The sequence below is a fragment of the Entelurus aequoreus genome, linkage group LG15, assembly GCF_033978785.1.
Source record: "Entelurus aequoreus isolate RoL-2023_Sb linkage group LG15, RoL_Eaeq_v1.1, whole genome shotgun sequence".
Lineage (NCBI taxonomy): Eukaryota > Metazoa > Chordata > Actinopteri > Syngnathiformes > Syngnathidae > Entelurus > Entelurus aequoreus.
Window position 1 is genome coordinate 11550308 of NC_084745.1, and position 15098 is coordinate 11565405.

The 15098-nt window shown below is 38.1% G+C and overlaps 1 protein-coding gene across 1 annotated transcript; it reads right to left on the reverse strand.

The window, feature by feature from the left end:
• Nucleotides 1-2948: 2948 nt before the first annotated feature.
• Nucleotides 2949-11479, reverse strand: mrpl15 (mitochondrial ribosomal protein L15). The gene is made up of 5 exons (XM_062021961.1): nucleotides 11296-11479; nucleotides 10998-11155; nucleotides 3653-3818; nucleotides 3400-3523; nucleotides 2949-3329 (listed from the first exon to the last, which is right to left on the reverse strand). The coding sequence occupies exons 1-5, from the start codon at nucleotides 11398-11400 to the stop codon at nucleotides 2992-2994; spliced, it is 891 nt and encodes a 296-aa protein (XP_061877945.1). The 5' UTR covers nucleotides 11401-11479; the 3' UTR covers nucleotides 2949-2991.
• Between the last annotated feature and the right edge of the window lie 3619 nt (nucleotides 11480-15098).

The window sequence follows — 15098 nt, forward strand, 5'->3', positions numbered from 1 at the left end:
CTGTAATGGATATTATATATAATATATAATATTTTATTTATTTATTTTTTATCGTGTTCTGTTTGTGTTGTGTTGTGTTTGCTCGTTTCTCGTATTATTTTAACCTGCCCATTGTACAGCACTGTGGCTACCCCTGTGGTAAATTTTAAATGTGCTTTATAAAAAAAATTGATTTGATTTGATTTTGATTTGATTCATAACCCAACTATTGGGTTGAATTTATTTAAAACAAACGCTGAGTTATGCTGACTACAATGTTGGGTTATTCCAAACCCAACTAATGGGTTGAATTATTTAACCAAAAAGTTGAGTTATACTAACTCAATGTTGGTTGAGTCATAACCCAACTATTGGGTTGAATTATTAAACCAAAAAGTTGAGTTACACTAACTCAATGTTGGTTGAGTCATAACCCAACTATTGGGTTGAATTTATTTAACGCAAAAGCTGAGTTATGCTCAATGTTGACCACAATGTTGGGTTATTCCAAACCCAACTATTGGGTTGTGCAGTTTAGCATTCCTTGACCCAATAGTTGGTTGAAAATTATACATTTTACTGCCTAAAATTGTGACTTATTTTAGGCCAGTGTACTATTTTGACCGCACTAAACAAACATAACTGAGGTCAGAGGTTTCATTTACAATGTTAGCGTGCACACTAAAAAATGTTGGGTTAAAAAATAACCCAATTTTAACCCAACTGCTGGTTCCGAAAAGGACGAACCTTTTATTTGAGTTATTCTAATTCAACATTTTGGGTTCATTTTTTCAACCCAACCTTTGCGTTGAATTATTTAACCAAAAAGTTGAGTCATGCTAACTTAATGTTGGGTTATTCCCAACCCAACTATTGGGTTGAATTATTTAACCCAAACGTTGAGTTATGCTCAATGTTGACCACGATGTTGGGTTATTCCAAACCCAACTATTGGGTTGCGCAATTTAGCGCTCCTTGACCCAATAGTTGGTTGAAAATTATACATTTTACTACCTAAAATTGTGACTTATTTTAGGCCAGTGTGCTATTTTGACCGCACTAAAATAAAATAAAATAAAAATAAAATAAGCAGGTGTCAAAAGTCATAATTTTCAATAAAGACGATGTTTACTTAAAAATTAAGAAAAATAAAATATATTTAATAACAAAAGGCACTCATTTCTTCCCATAACATACACATAAATTGAAATAAGCAGAGGTAAAATCAAAGTAATCATTTTCAATAAAGATGCAAATCTGTACTTAAAAATGAATAAAAATAAGTTACATTTATTATCAACAAAGGGTATTTATTTTGTCAGATAAAATAAATATAAATAAGATGTAAAAAGTCACCCTTTTCAATAAAGATGCTGATGTTTCCTTTAAATGAAGAAAGATTAATTATATTTATTAACAAAAGGCACTCATTTATTCAGATAAAATAAAAATAAATAAAAATAAGCAGAGTTCAAAAGTCATCATTTTCAATAAAAACGATGTTTACTTGAAAAAATAAATGATATTTATTAACAAAATGTTTCTTATAAAATACAAATAAATAAAAATAAGTAGAGTTCAAAAGTCATAATTTTCAATAAAAACTATGTTTATTTAAAAAAAGAAAAGAAAAAGAAATTATATTTATTAACAAAAGGCACTAATTTCTTTAGATTAAATAAAAATAAGCAGAAGTCAAAAGTCATAATTTTTCAATAAAGACGATGTTTATTTAAAAAAATAAGAAAAATTAATTATATTTATTAACAAAATGTACTAATTTTTTCAGATAAAATACAAATAAATAGAAATAAGCAGAGGTCAAAAGCCATAATTTTAGATAAAGACGATGTTTACTTAAAAAAAAAATTTATTAACAAAAGGCACTAATTTTTTTCAGATAAAACACAAATAGAAATAAGCAGAGGTCAAAGGTCATAATTTTCAATAAAGACGATGTTTACTTAAAAATGTTTTTAAATAAATTATATTAACAAAAATCACTAATTTTTTCAGATAAAATACAAATAAATAGAAATAAGCAGAGTTCTAAAGTCATAATTTTCAATAACGATGCTAATATGTACATAAAAATGAAGAAAAATGTAATATTTATCAACAAGGGTATTTATTTTGTCGGATAAAATGTAAATATTGTAAATAAAATCCACAGGGGCTAAAACTCAAAACTTTTTTACTAAAGATGCTGATGTTTACTTAAGAGAATTTATAATTTAGCAGATGCAGAAATATCTTCACCGTGTAGTAAAAGAAGGTCAATGAAATGATAAATGTAACTATTTCCCTGAGGAGAGAGAGAATGGTGCTAAAATACATGTTTTTAGTGCTTACTCAAATGAGTTATTGAATGGTCAATTATTTTGTTAAATGAAAATCAAAAAGGCTAAAAGTAAGATCTTTTTTAATAGATGCTGACGTTTACTTAAAAAAGTATAATGATCTTTTTAGGAGAATTACTTCCCAGTATAATAAATGTCAAATAAATGAAATGAACATTTTTGCAATATATTTTAGTTGCATTTAGAGAAATAAGTGGTATAATAATACATGGCATTTTATTTCAATAAATGACTGCTATAAAACATATGTGCTGTACAATAAGTTCCACAGCAAGCGTCAACAATCTTCCCATCCTCAAGTATAGGATGTATGTTTGCCTCCGATTGTATCCCCAAGAAATAAATGTGTGTGGGTCTTTTGAAGGCGCAGGATACAGCTGCCATATGACCAATTTCAAAGTCCCCTTGCAAGGCCCAAGCAGCACATTTCTCAAGCGGGCATCTGTTTCCTGTTTTCATTCTTCCACTTATCTCATTTTCCTCACTTCCCGCTCACCTGTTGCACTTAGTGTTCCTTCCATCGGCCACGAGGCCGTCATGCGTCCGCCACTTGGAGCCAAAGGTGTAAATAAACACCTTGCAAAGGAAGCGGAATGAAGACCCCGGACCTGGAGTTGAGTGTTTTATTAGAGAAAATGTACATGAAGTTGAGTTAAGAGCTGAAGTATCGCAGCACTTTTTCATCCGTGGGTTTGAGGATCTTCTTCTCCGCCATGTTGACCACCCAGCCCGGAGCCAGGCCGAAGAAGATCTGCCTCCTGTCCTTCCTCATGGACAGCATGCGGAACAGTTCGTCCTTGGAGAGGTCCGGCAGCGTGTAGCCGTACTTCTGCGCCAGGGCCAGCCGGGCGTGTTGGATCTGGTCCGGGTCGGCCAGGTAGCCGCGGTTCTCGGCGTGGGTGTAGTAGGGCACCAGGTCCTCGCCCGGCAGCATCCTCTTCGGGATGGGCTGACCTCGCAGGAAGAACGGGACGGGCTTGACGAGGATGTCTGTGACCAAAAGGAAGAAGGAGCCGTCATTGAGGACGACGAGGCGGGATTACCCCCGACGACTCGTTACCCAGGCTGATGGGGTCGTAGAAACCGGTGGTGATGACCCCCCCGTTCCTCTCGATGGCAGCGATGGCTTTTTCTGAGGCCCTCTGGACCTCAATGTTGATTTTGGCTGCGAAAATATCAGCGCCCTGCAGGAGAAGACAAAGAACCATCAGGGGGGAAAAAAACAAGAGCGGCCATACTGTCAGTTGGCGCCCTCTGCTGGCAGGTTGTATATTTGACAAGTTGCATGGAAAAATGCTAATTAACTGTGTTACCTCATCCACCAGCTGGACGCCGTAGTCCCTCTTGAGCGGCTGCACCGTCACTCCTCGCCCGTTCACCAGCTGCGTCAAGTCAATGGGCTGACTCGGGTCCACCCGGCCCAGGTCGATGAGGTACTGGAGGCGACGCAGAGACAGCGGCTGGTACTGAGGACGGCGGCTGCACCGAGGGGGGGGAGAGACAGACGAGTGTGTTGATTAGACGTCTGACAGCGGAAAAGTGAGTGAAACCAGACACCAGATCGTTAAGTGTTCCCCCTATCCAAGGATTCTCAATACCTGGTCAAAGATGTGATGTTCATGAACGAATCGGGTCTTTTGAACGGCCCTTTCAAGTGAACAATGAGAACCGATTCCCAGTTGCCAGTCGTTTGTTGCTGCTAGAAAATGAGTCATATTTAAAAGAAACTTAACATTTAAGATTTACTTTTTTAAATTAAAAAATACATATATACCGGATTTTCCGGACCATAGAGCGCACGGGATTATAAAGCGCACTGCCCATGAGCGGGTCTAGTCAGGTCTATTTTCATACAAAAGGCGCATCGGATTATAAATGTAACCGGTGGTCTTTTCCTCTGCGTTGTGTGGATTTTATGGAACACGACCGACACCATGTGTTGCTCAGCTACACTTTACTGATACACAGAATACAAACCCCGTTTCCATATGAGTTGGGAAAATGTGTTAGATGTAAATATAAACGGAATACAATGATTTGCAAATCCTTTTCAGCCCATATTCAATTGAATGCACTACAAAGACAACATATTTGATGTTCAAACTCATAAACTTTATTTATTTTTTTGCAAATAATAATTAACTTAGAATTTCATGGCTGCAACACGTGCCAAAGTAGTTGGGAAAGGGCATGTTCACCACTGTGTTACATGGCCTTTCCTTTTAACAACACTCAGTAAACGTTTAGGAACTGAGGAGACACATTTTTGAAGCTTCTCAGGTGGAATTCTTTCCCATTCTTGCTTGATGTACAGCTTAAGTTGTTCAACAGTCCGGGGGTCTCCGTTGTGCTATTTCAGGCTTCATAATGCGCCACACAATTTCAATGGGCGACAGGTCTGGACTACAGGCAGGCCCGTCTAGTACCCACACTCTTTTACTATGAAGCCACGCTGTTGTAACACGTGGCTTGGCATTGTCTTGCTGAAATAAGCAGGGGCGTCCATGGTAACGTTGCTTGGATGGCAACATATGTCGCTCCAAAACCTGTATGTACCTTTCAGCATTAATGGTGCCTTCACCTTCTATGTGGGCTCTGTACCGAGGATGTCGTTGTGGCTTGTACAGCCCTTTGAGACACTTGTGATTTAGGGCTATATAAATAAACATTGATTGATTGATTGATTCACAGATGTGTAAGTTACCAATGTCTTGGGCACTAATACACCCCCATACCATCACAGATGCTGGCTTTTACACTTTGCGCCTATAACAATCCGGATGGTTCTTTTCCTCTTTGGTCTGGAGGACACGACGTCCACAGTTTCCAAAAACAATTCAAAATGTGGACTCGCCAGACCACAGAACACTTTTCCACTTTGTATCAGTCCATCTTAGATGAGCTCAAGCCCAGCGAAGCCGACTGCGTTTTTGGGTGTTGTTGATAAACGGTTTTCGCCTTGCATAGGAGAGTTTTAACTTGCACTTACAGATGTAGCGACCAACTGTAGTTACTGACAGTAGGTTTCTGAAGTGTTCCTGAGCCCATGTGGTGATATCCTTTACACACTGATGTCGCTTGTTGATGCAGTACAGCCTGAGGGATCGAAGGTCACGGGCTTAGCTGCTTACGTGCAGTGATTTCTCCAGATTCTCTGAACCCTTTGATGATATTACGGACCGTAGATGGTGAAATCCCTAAATTCCTTGCAATAGCTGGTTGAGAAAGGTTTTTCTTAAACTGTTCAACAATTTGCTCACGCATTTGTTGACAAAGTGGTGACCCTCGCCCCGTCCTTGTTTGTGAATGACTGAGCATTTCATGGAATCTACTTTTATACCCAATCATGGCACCCACCTGTTCCCAATTGGCCTGTTCACCTGTGGGATGTTCCAAATAAGTGTTTGATGAGCATTCCTCAACTTTATCAGTATTTATTGCCACCTTTCCCAACTTCTTTGTCACGTGTTGCTGGCATCAAATTCTAAAGTTAATGATTATTTGCAACAAAAAAAAGTTTATCAGTTTGAACATCAAATATGTTGTCTTTGTAGTGCATTCAACTGAATATGGGTTGAAAATGATTTGCAAATCATTGTATTCCGTTTATATTTACATCTAACACAATTTCCCAACTCATATGGAAACGGGGTTTGTACAATTGTTGTCAATAACTTTCTGCCATCGTCGAGCCCCTACACAAATATAATAACAAGAAAGTGAACTTAAGTTCTTAACATGACAATACATTTTCTGTCGTCGCATGGACGCCTACCTCTCCCGTTATCGTAGACAAAAAGGAAGTTGGAAGGCGTGTCCAACGCATATAAAAAGACAGGTGTCACAGTAATTATTGCAGTAGGAGGGACAACGAGACAATGGTTCCACATTGACAAAACATCGAACAACATTCAGGTAACTTACACATTTTGTGTAATTATAAAAATAATAAAACATTATAAAATACATTATTTAGAAGACATAATTGACCCTGTTACATAAGGTGCATTAAAGGGATCATATTGTGATTGTTTTCTAAATGTAAAAAACTTCCCAAAATGTGCATGACGGCAAGTGTACGTGTTTGTGTGTAGACATAGACCAGACCTGGGCATTCTGCGGCCCGTGGGCCGCATCCGGCCCTTTGTGCGTCCCTGTCCGGGCCAATTATAAATTACAAAATAAATTTTAAAAAGTATCTATGTCGAGTGTGCGATACAACCGTGCTGCTTTTGTTTTGAAAATCGTTATTTGTATTATTGGGAAACTTATCAAGGAACTGTTTGTATTATTAGGTCCATCAGTGTTAAATATTATAAACTTATCACTTTCCTCCGGCACTGTTCCCCTAGCATTCAAAAAAGCGGTTATTCATCCTCTGCTCAAAAGACCTAACCTCGATCCTGACCTCATGGTAAACTACCGACCGGTCTCCCACCTTCCGTTTATTTCCAAAATTCTCGAAAAAACTGTTGCACAGCAGCTAAATGAACACTTAGTGACTAACAATCTCTGTGAACCTTTTCAGTCCGGTTTCAGGGCAAATCACTCTACGGAGACAGCCCTCGCAAAAATGACTAATGATCTATTGCTAACGATGGATTCTGATGCGTCATCTATGTTGCTGCTTCTTGATCTTAGCGCCGCTTTCGATACCGTCGATCATAATATTTTATTAGAGCGTATCAAAACACGTATTGGTATGTCAGACTTAGCCTTGTCTTGGTTTAACTCTTATCTTACTGACAGGATGCAGTGCGTCTCCCATAACAATGTGACCTCGGACTATGTCAAGGTAACGTGCGGAGTTCCCCAGGGTTCGGTTCTTGGCCCTGCACTCTTTAGTATTTACATGCTGCCGCTGGGTGACATCATACGCAAGTACGGTGTTAGCTTTCACTGTTATGCTGATGACACTCAACTCTACATGCCCCTAAAGCTGACCAACACGCCGGACTGTAGTCAGCTGGAGGCGTGTCTTAATGAAATTAAACAATGGATGTCCGCTAACTTTTTGCAACTCAACGCTAAGAAAACGGAAATGCTGATTATCGGTCCTGCTAGACACCAACATCTATTTAATAATACCACCTTAACATTTGACAACCAAACAATTAAACAAGGAGACTCGGTAAAGAATCTGGGTATTATCTTCGACCCAACTCTCTCGTTTGAGTCACACATTAAGAGTGTTACTAAAACGGCCTTCTTTCATCTCCGTAATATCGCTAAAATTCGTTCCATCTTGTCCACTAGCGACGCTGAGATCATTATTCATGCGTTCGTTACGTCTCGTCTCGATTACTGTAACGTTTTATTTTCGGGCCTCCCTATGTCTAGCATTAAAAGATTACAGTTGGTACAAAATGCGGCTGCAAGGCTTTTGACAAAAACAAGAAAGTTTGATCATATTACGCCTATACTGGCTCACTTGCACTGGCTTCCTGTGCACTTAAGATGCGACTTTAAGGTTTTACTACTTACGTATAAAATATTACACGGTTTAGCTCCAGCCTATCTCGCCGATTGTATTGTACCATATGTCCCGACAAGAAATCTGCGTTCAAAGAACTCCGGCTTATTAGTGATTCCCAGAGCCAAAAAAAAGTCTGCGGGCTATAGAGCGTTTTCTATTCGGGCTCCAGTACTCTGGAATGCCCTCCCGGTAACAGTTAGAGATGCTACCTCAGTAGAAGCATTTAAGTCCCATCTTAAAACTCATTTGTATAATCTAGCCTTTAAATAGACCCCCCCTTTTTTTAGACCAGTTGATCTGCCGTTTCTTTTCTTCTCTCCTCTTCTCCCCTGTCCCTTGCGAGGGGGAGTCGCATAGGTCCGGTGGCCATGGATGAAGTGCTGGCTGTCCAGAGCCGGGACCCCGGGTGGACCACTAGCCTGTGCATCGGTTGGGGACATCTCTGCGCTGCTGACCCGTCTCCGCTCGGGATGGTTTCCTGTTGGCCCCGCTGTGGACTGGACTCCCGCTGATGTGTTGGATCCACTGTGGACTGGACTTTCACAATGTTATGTCAGACCCACTCGACATCCGTTGCTTTCGGTCTCCCCTAGAGGGGGGGGGGTTACCCACATATGCGGTCCTCTCCAAGGTTTCTCATAGTCATTCACCGACGTCCCACTGGGGTGAGTTTTTCCTTGCCCGTATGTGGGCTCTGTACCGAGGATGTCGTTGTGGCTTGTACAGCCCTTTGAGACACTTGTGATTTAGGGCTATATAAATAAACATTGATTGATTGATTGATTACTTCCGTGTGGACAGTGAATGTGAACAGCTGCAATCACAAATTACAAAATCAAGTTGAAAAAACATCTATGTCGTGCGCGCAATACAACTGTGCTGCTTTTATTTTGAAAGGTATTATTTATGGGCGTATGTCCGTGTGTAACCTGCGAGTGAAGGTGCACATGCAGCGACAAGTGATGCACGGTTTACACCCGAGACGCTAAAAAGAGAAAAGTTGATGACGAATGGCATGTTTTCAACAAGACATGGACTGCCAAGCAACTACGGATGATGTTTGATAAGGAATTATCGAGTTCGAGCCTATTATCGAATCCTCTTATCGAACCGATTCCTTATCGATTCTCTTATCGAGTCCAGATAGGTTGTTGTATATGGAAAAAAACAATATTTGGTTTAACAAAAGCTCACTGTTATTATATAATAAAAAAATAAAATCTAATAAATAAATAAATATTGACTGTTACCCACCTAAAAAAATAAAATAAAATAAATAAATATTGACTGTTGTTACCCAAAGTATATTAAGTGGGATTTTTCAGAGAAACAAATATATACAGCAACACAAAAACAACCTGTCTCTGTGATCACTATAGGTGTATAAATAATAATATAGTGTTAAATAAAATCAGTCCCTTGGGCACTAAACTGAAAATAATACAGCTCTCCAAAAAGTGCACTTCTGCTGCTATTTGACATAACTGTTTGTTATGATGCTTTGACATTTTTGCACTTTATTTCTTTATTGAAAGAACATTCTATGAAGAGAAAAGTTATTTGCAAATGTGGTTACAATGCTAAAAAATGAAAAGTTAAAGCTAAAAAAAGAAATAGACTTTATTGAGTTAACATTATTTCTTTATAGGGGGAAAAATGTTATGAGCTGGAGAATATAACAACTACACTACCCATCATGCAACAGGAGTTACGAGCATGCGCGGTAGCCCCGAAAAGTGTTGCATGTTGCCACGCTGTGAAAGTAAACGTCAAGAACTCAGCCAACACGCCTCATCTGCATTATTTATAATTAGACAGACAACACATCTACAGTGTGATTTTGTTTTGTTTACAAGGAAAGAAAAACAAAAGTTAAAAAAGGGAGATATGTTGTATATATATGTATGTGCTGCGGTTGTTTTAAGAACGTTGCGACAGCTGCCGTAAAGGAGGTGCGTTGCTAGCCTGGTTGCTATGTTTCCGGTTGGTCGTAAAAGTGTTCGTCATGTGTTTCACCCTGCTAAAATCTCTCAGTAAAGTTATTCGATGGATTATAGCTTTGGTTTTGAACTTTATTACACCTTGGAGCGCTTTTTCCCGTCCATTGTTTTCCTGCTTTCGCTATCTGCGCCTAATGACTGAGCTACGTGACGTCAATTCTTGTGATGTCCCACGGAGAATTTCTGGTCGGGACGGGATTCGAATAAAGAATCAACTCTTTTCCTTTACTATAGTGGTCTCGATAACGGGTACCGGTTCTCAAAAAGGGATTCGAGTCCGAGGACTAGGTTCTTTTCTTATCAAACAACCGGGAAAACCGGTTTCGAGTATAATCCCTACAAGCAACGTTCCCTCTAAGGTGCGTGCCTGCGCAATTGCGCACTGCTTAAGCGTCCGCTGCGCACAGCAAATATATGCCACGCACCAAATCAAATCCCATCTGAATTCTAAATAAAATAAACATATTTATTCTATGTAATTTTGCAATGCAACTTTGAGTGACAGTGACAACAAGCGGCCCTAACGGTGTTCGTCAACACCGTTCAATTGAACACCGTTCAATTATTGTAACGTCTATCGAGATGCTTCGAGGACAGGAATTATATTGATCACTTTATTGAGCAAAACTGTTTATATTTGGACATAACCACACCAAAAACATGAGTAAAACACTTCTATCTCGAAAAACTAGTCATTTTCTGCCGTACAAACCAGGCCAAAACCAACTTGTCATCTGTCACCAACACGCATAGCACTAAACCACTGGTGCGTTTACGGCCACACAAAAAGTCGGACAACTCAAACACCACACAAAGTTACACTTTGACTCCTCAGTCATACGTGTGCTTATTTTACTGTCATTTATTATTAATGTTAATTTATTTATATTAGTCATGGAATGCTGTTACACACACTATGTTGAAGTATTACTATTATTATTAATTATTATTATTATTATTTATCTTACGGTATATATCAAAAATAATATTGAGCCAAATTTAATTGAAATATTGTCGAGGAGATTGTTTTAACCCCAAATATGCGTTTTTGGAACTCTCTGTGTTGGTGTGGACATGGCCTGTGTTCTCTAAGACTGATACCACTCTGTGCCCTATTGATAAGCAAACATTGTTCATAATGTAGGCCATTGTTCGTGTGGTGTCAGCACTGATGTCCCGTACCTGTGTCCCTCATTGTAGCCATATTTGGGGATTATCAGGTAAAAGGGAGTGTTTCCTCCCTCAAAGCCCAGTCTTGGCCGGGTGCCCCGCTGCCTCTCTCCCTTATGTCCTCTCCCACTCCGGTTGCCGCCATGCTGTCCTCTCCCTCGTCGTTTTCCCTACAAAGAGACATATTCACACATCCGTTTGGACTTTATAGCGGGGCACGTCATGGCGAGGACAGTTAGCATTAGCATTAGCATTAGCATTAGCCTCGCTAGCTAAATGGTGTTTACGGTGTGTCAGATGAGGATCTTACGAGCTTGGTGGATCCGGGCTCGGGTCGCAGGTTGGCCAAAGATATACGCGGCAGACCCTGCAGGATCTCCAAGGCTTTACTTGGAGGTTTTTTAGGGAAAGACATAACGACGGTGTTTTCCCCTCACATGTCCAGGTTGACAAGCCAAGGACACGTTGGTCACGTGATCGGAAGTGGCGTGCTCCTTTCAAAATAAAACACACTACCATGCCGTTATGACCATAGAAATCTTATAAGTAGACGCAGCATTGGCAGCTGTGACGCGAGAAATTCGGCCGCCATCTTGAAGTGGTGATGAGGAGCCGGCGAGCAGCCTAAACTGATTGATTGATTGATTGATTGATTGAGACTTTTATTAGTAGGTTGCACAGTGAAGTACATATTCCGTACAATTGACCTCTAAATTGTAACACCCGAATAAGTTTTTCAACTTTTTTAAGTCGGGGTCCACTTAAATTGATTCATGATACAGATATATACTATCATCATAATACAGTCATCACACAAGATAATCACATTGAATTATTTACATTATTTACAATCAGGGGTGTGGGGGTAGGATATGGACAGCAAGTAGTAGAGAGAGAGAGAGAGAGAGATCTGAAGGCATAAGAAAAAGTATCTGCATTTGATTGTTTACATTTGATTATTAGCAATCCGGGGAGGGTGTTAGTTTAGGGTTGTAGCTGCCTGGAGGTGAACTTTTATTGCGGTTTTGAAGGAGGATAGAGATGCCCTTTCTTTTATACCTGTTGGGAGCGCATTCCACATTGATGTGGCATAGAAAGAGAATGACAGTTGACCAGTGTTCAGCGTTTTCCTGCTCAAATGAGCGGACTGTTGAAAATATGAATCGGGGGATTACTTTTCACAAGTAAGATTGAACATTAACGTACTATTGGTTGTATTTTGTGAAATAATATTACCACAGCGTTGAGAAGGAGCAAAGATCTTCAATAGTACTGAAATCGTAGCCGCTAGCAAACAAGAGTATTACCATAATATAATTGCTGGTCAATGAAATTAATTACATTTAAAAATGTCATATTTGAATAACAAAGTTGAAAAAATAAATGATGAAGATAAAGATTGTAAAAAGCCAACAGGGGTAAAAGTTAGGACCGCAGTCCAGATTGTGTAGGAGGGGGGTGGGGGGTTATATAAAATTGTATTTTAAAATGTCATACTTGAATAACATAAAGTTGAAATAAATGATTGTGACTAGAGATGTCCGATAATTGCTTTAAAATGTAATATCGGAAATTATCGGTATCGTTTTTAAAAAAATTATCTGTATCGTTTTTTTTTGTTTTTTTTTTGTTTGTTTTTTATTAAATCAACATAAAAAACAAAAGATACACTTACAATTAGTACACCAACCCAAAAAACCTCCCTCCCCCATTTACACTCATTCACACAAAAGGGTTGTTTCTTTCTGTTATTAATATTCTGGTTCCTACATTATATATCAGCGTCTATCAATACAGTCTGCAAGGGATACAGTCCGTAAGCACACATGATTGTGCGTGCTGCTGGTCCACTAATAGTACTAACCTTTAACAGTTAATTTTACTCATTTTCATTAATTACTAATTTCTATGTAACTGTTTTTATATTATTTTACTTTCTTTTTTATTCAAGAAAATGTTTTAAATTTATTTATCTTATTTTATTTTATGATTTTTTTTTAAAAAGGACCTTATCTTCACCATACCCGGTTGTCCAAATTAGGCATAATAATGTGTTAATTCCACGACTGTATATATCTGTATCGGTTGATATCGGTATCGGTAATTAAGAGTTGGACAATATCGGAATATCGTATATCGACAAAAAGCCATTATCAGACATCCCTAATTGTGACACCTAAAACAAAATTCACCAGCCGCCACTGATTATGATGCATTCTTATTTTAGGCAAAGTATAAGACAATACTTTCTAACAGTATAATTGTAACCAGGAATACATCTTCAAGTAACAATATTCAAATACTAACATTGTTGGGTGAGACAGAATTTGGTTTTATTCTGAATCCAGTGAAACAGATTGGTGGTTTTAGCTGATATAAAGACTTTCAGGTGTTTATACATGTTTATGTTTAAGTATTTGGCAGACACTTTTATCCAAAGCAACATACATAAAAAATACATATAAAACAATCACTGTAAACATGATCATTTAAAGGAAGAATGTAATACAAAATATCAATACAAAGTGTCAAGACAGAATAAACTCTCTGCTTCTGCAGCAACAGAGATACAGTCTATAGGTCCCTAAGATATATAGATATCTAATGTATTCCTACATTGTTTATGTAGGATATACGCATGTATATATAACCTAATCATATTGTTTCTTCAATTTAAAAATAGCTGACCGTTTTTTCCCCCCTTCTGTGGGATTATATTCCCAGTTTTGATCTCGGACGTCTGGTCACTTATAGCATATAAAAATATTATATTACTGTTAAGCAAACTATGAATAATAAAACACGCCAAAACATGTGTCCTTTATCATAGCTACACGTATACGACAAAAAAACGCGTGAAAATCAGTGGTATTCAGTGAGGTAAGATTAATTAAATGCGCTGACAGTTCATTGCTCCTTCCAAATGAATTGCACTGAGTGGAGCGGATCACCACTCCAAGATGGCGGCCCTGCGTCTCGTCTGCGCCAGTAGGCAGTAGCGGTCGATACTGCGTACCCGTATAAGATGTCCATGGTTATGACGAACATGAACTCAAACTGTATTTTAAGCTGGTGTCATTATAAAAAAAATGTAAAGGAATTTTACCTTTGCAACCTCATCATACTATTGGCTAAGTTTTACATTCATAAATGTACGTTTCTCAATACCCGACCTGTTTTTTGTGCCTTTAAAAAATAATTACAACTCTACTTTAAACTATGCTCTCTACCTCTAACAACCAAAAAGCTGGGAAAACTATGATGCTGTGTTCCAAATTTGGATTATTTACGGAACTTGTGTGAACCCATGGCTTTACATTTGGTTACATATACATATTTGGCATTCTATTTTAGTTACTTTATTGAGTTTGGCGCTGTTTTGTACTGTTTCTGTACTTTTTTTTGGATTATTATTATATCTCGATTGTATGTAAATGTTACATATTATAAATAAAGGTAATAAATAAATAAAAAAACAAAAAAAGCTGGTGTCATTATGATTAATTAACAGTATCAAACGCTGAATGTAGCGTGTTGATTCGCTCGTGTATTACCAGTTAAACCGTCATGTTGACAACATTAAAAACATTCATCCCCCAATAAAAATTTGCGTCAAAAATCCATACATTAATTGAGATTACGTTTAATTTCGAAATACGCACTCAAAGCGTTGCATCATCTACTTTTTAAAGTGGTTTTAGCGATCAGCGCAGATTGGCATTCATGTCACCAATCATATCGCTTAATATCGATTTGCAACCAATCACATTGCGGAAAAGGCGGGACTTCCTGTTGCATGTCTGGAGTACCGTAGGTAGATTATTAGTACCTTACCTTCCGGTGTTTTTTAAATAACATTAGGGAAAGAGATAACAAATATTTTATTTATTTTTTTAACTTTTATTTAGAAATTTCAACATTTACAAACAGACAAGAAACAATAATCAAAATAAGTACACAAATAGTACAAAACAGTACAAAAATAGTACAAAGCAGCGCCAGGGGGTTATAAATTCAAAGTAACTAAAATAGAATGCAAAATATATATATATATATATATATATATATATATATATATATATATATATATATATATATATATATATATATATA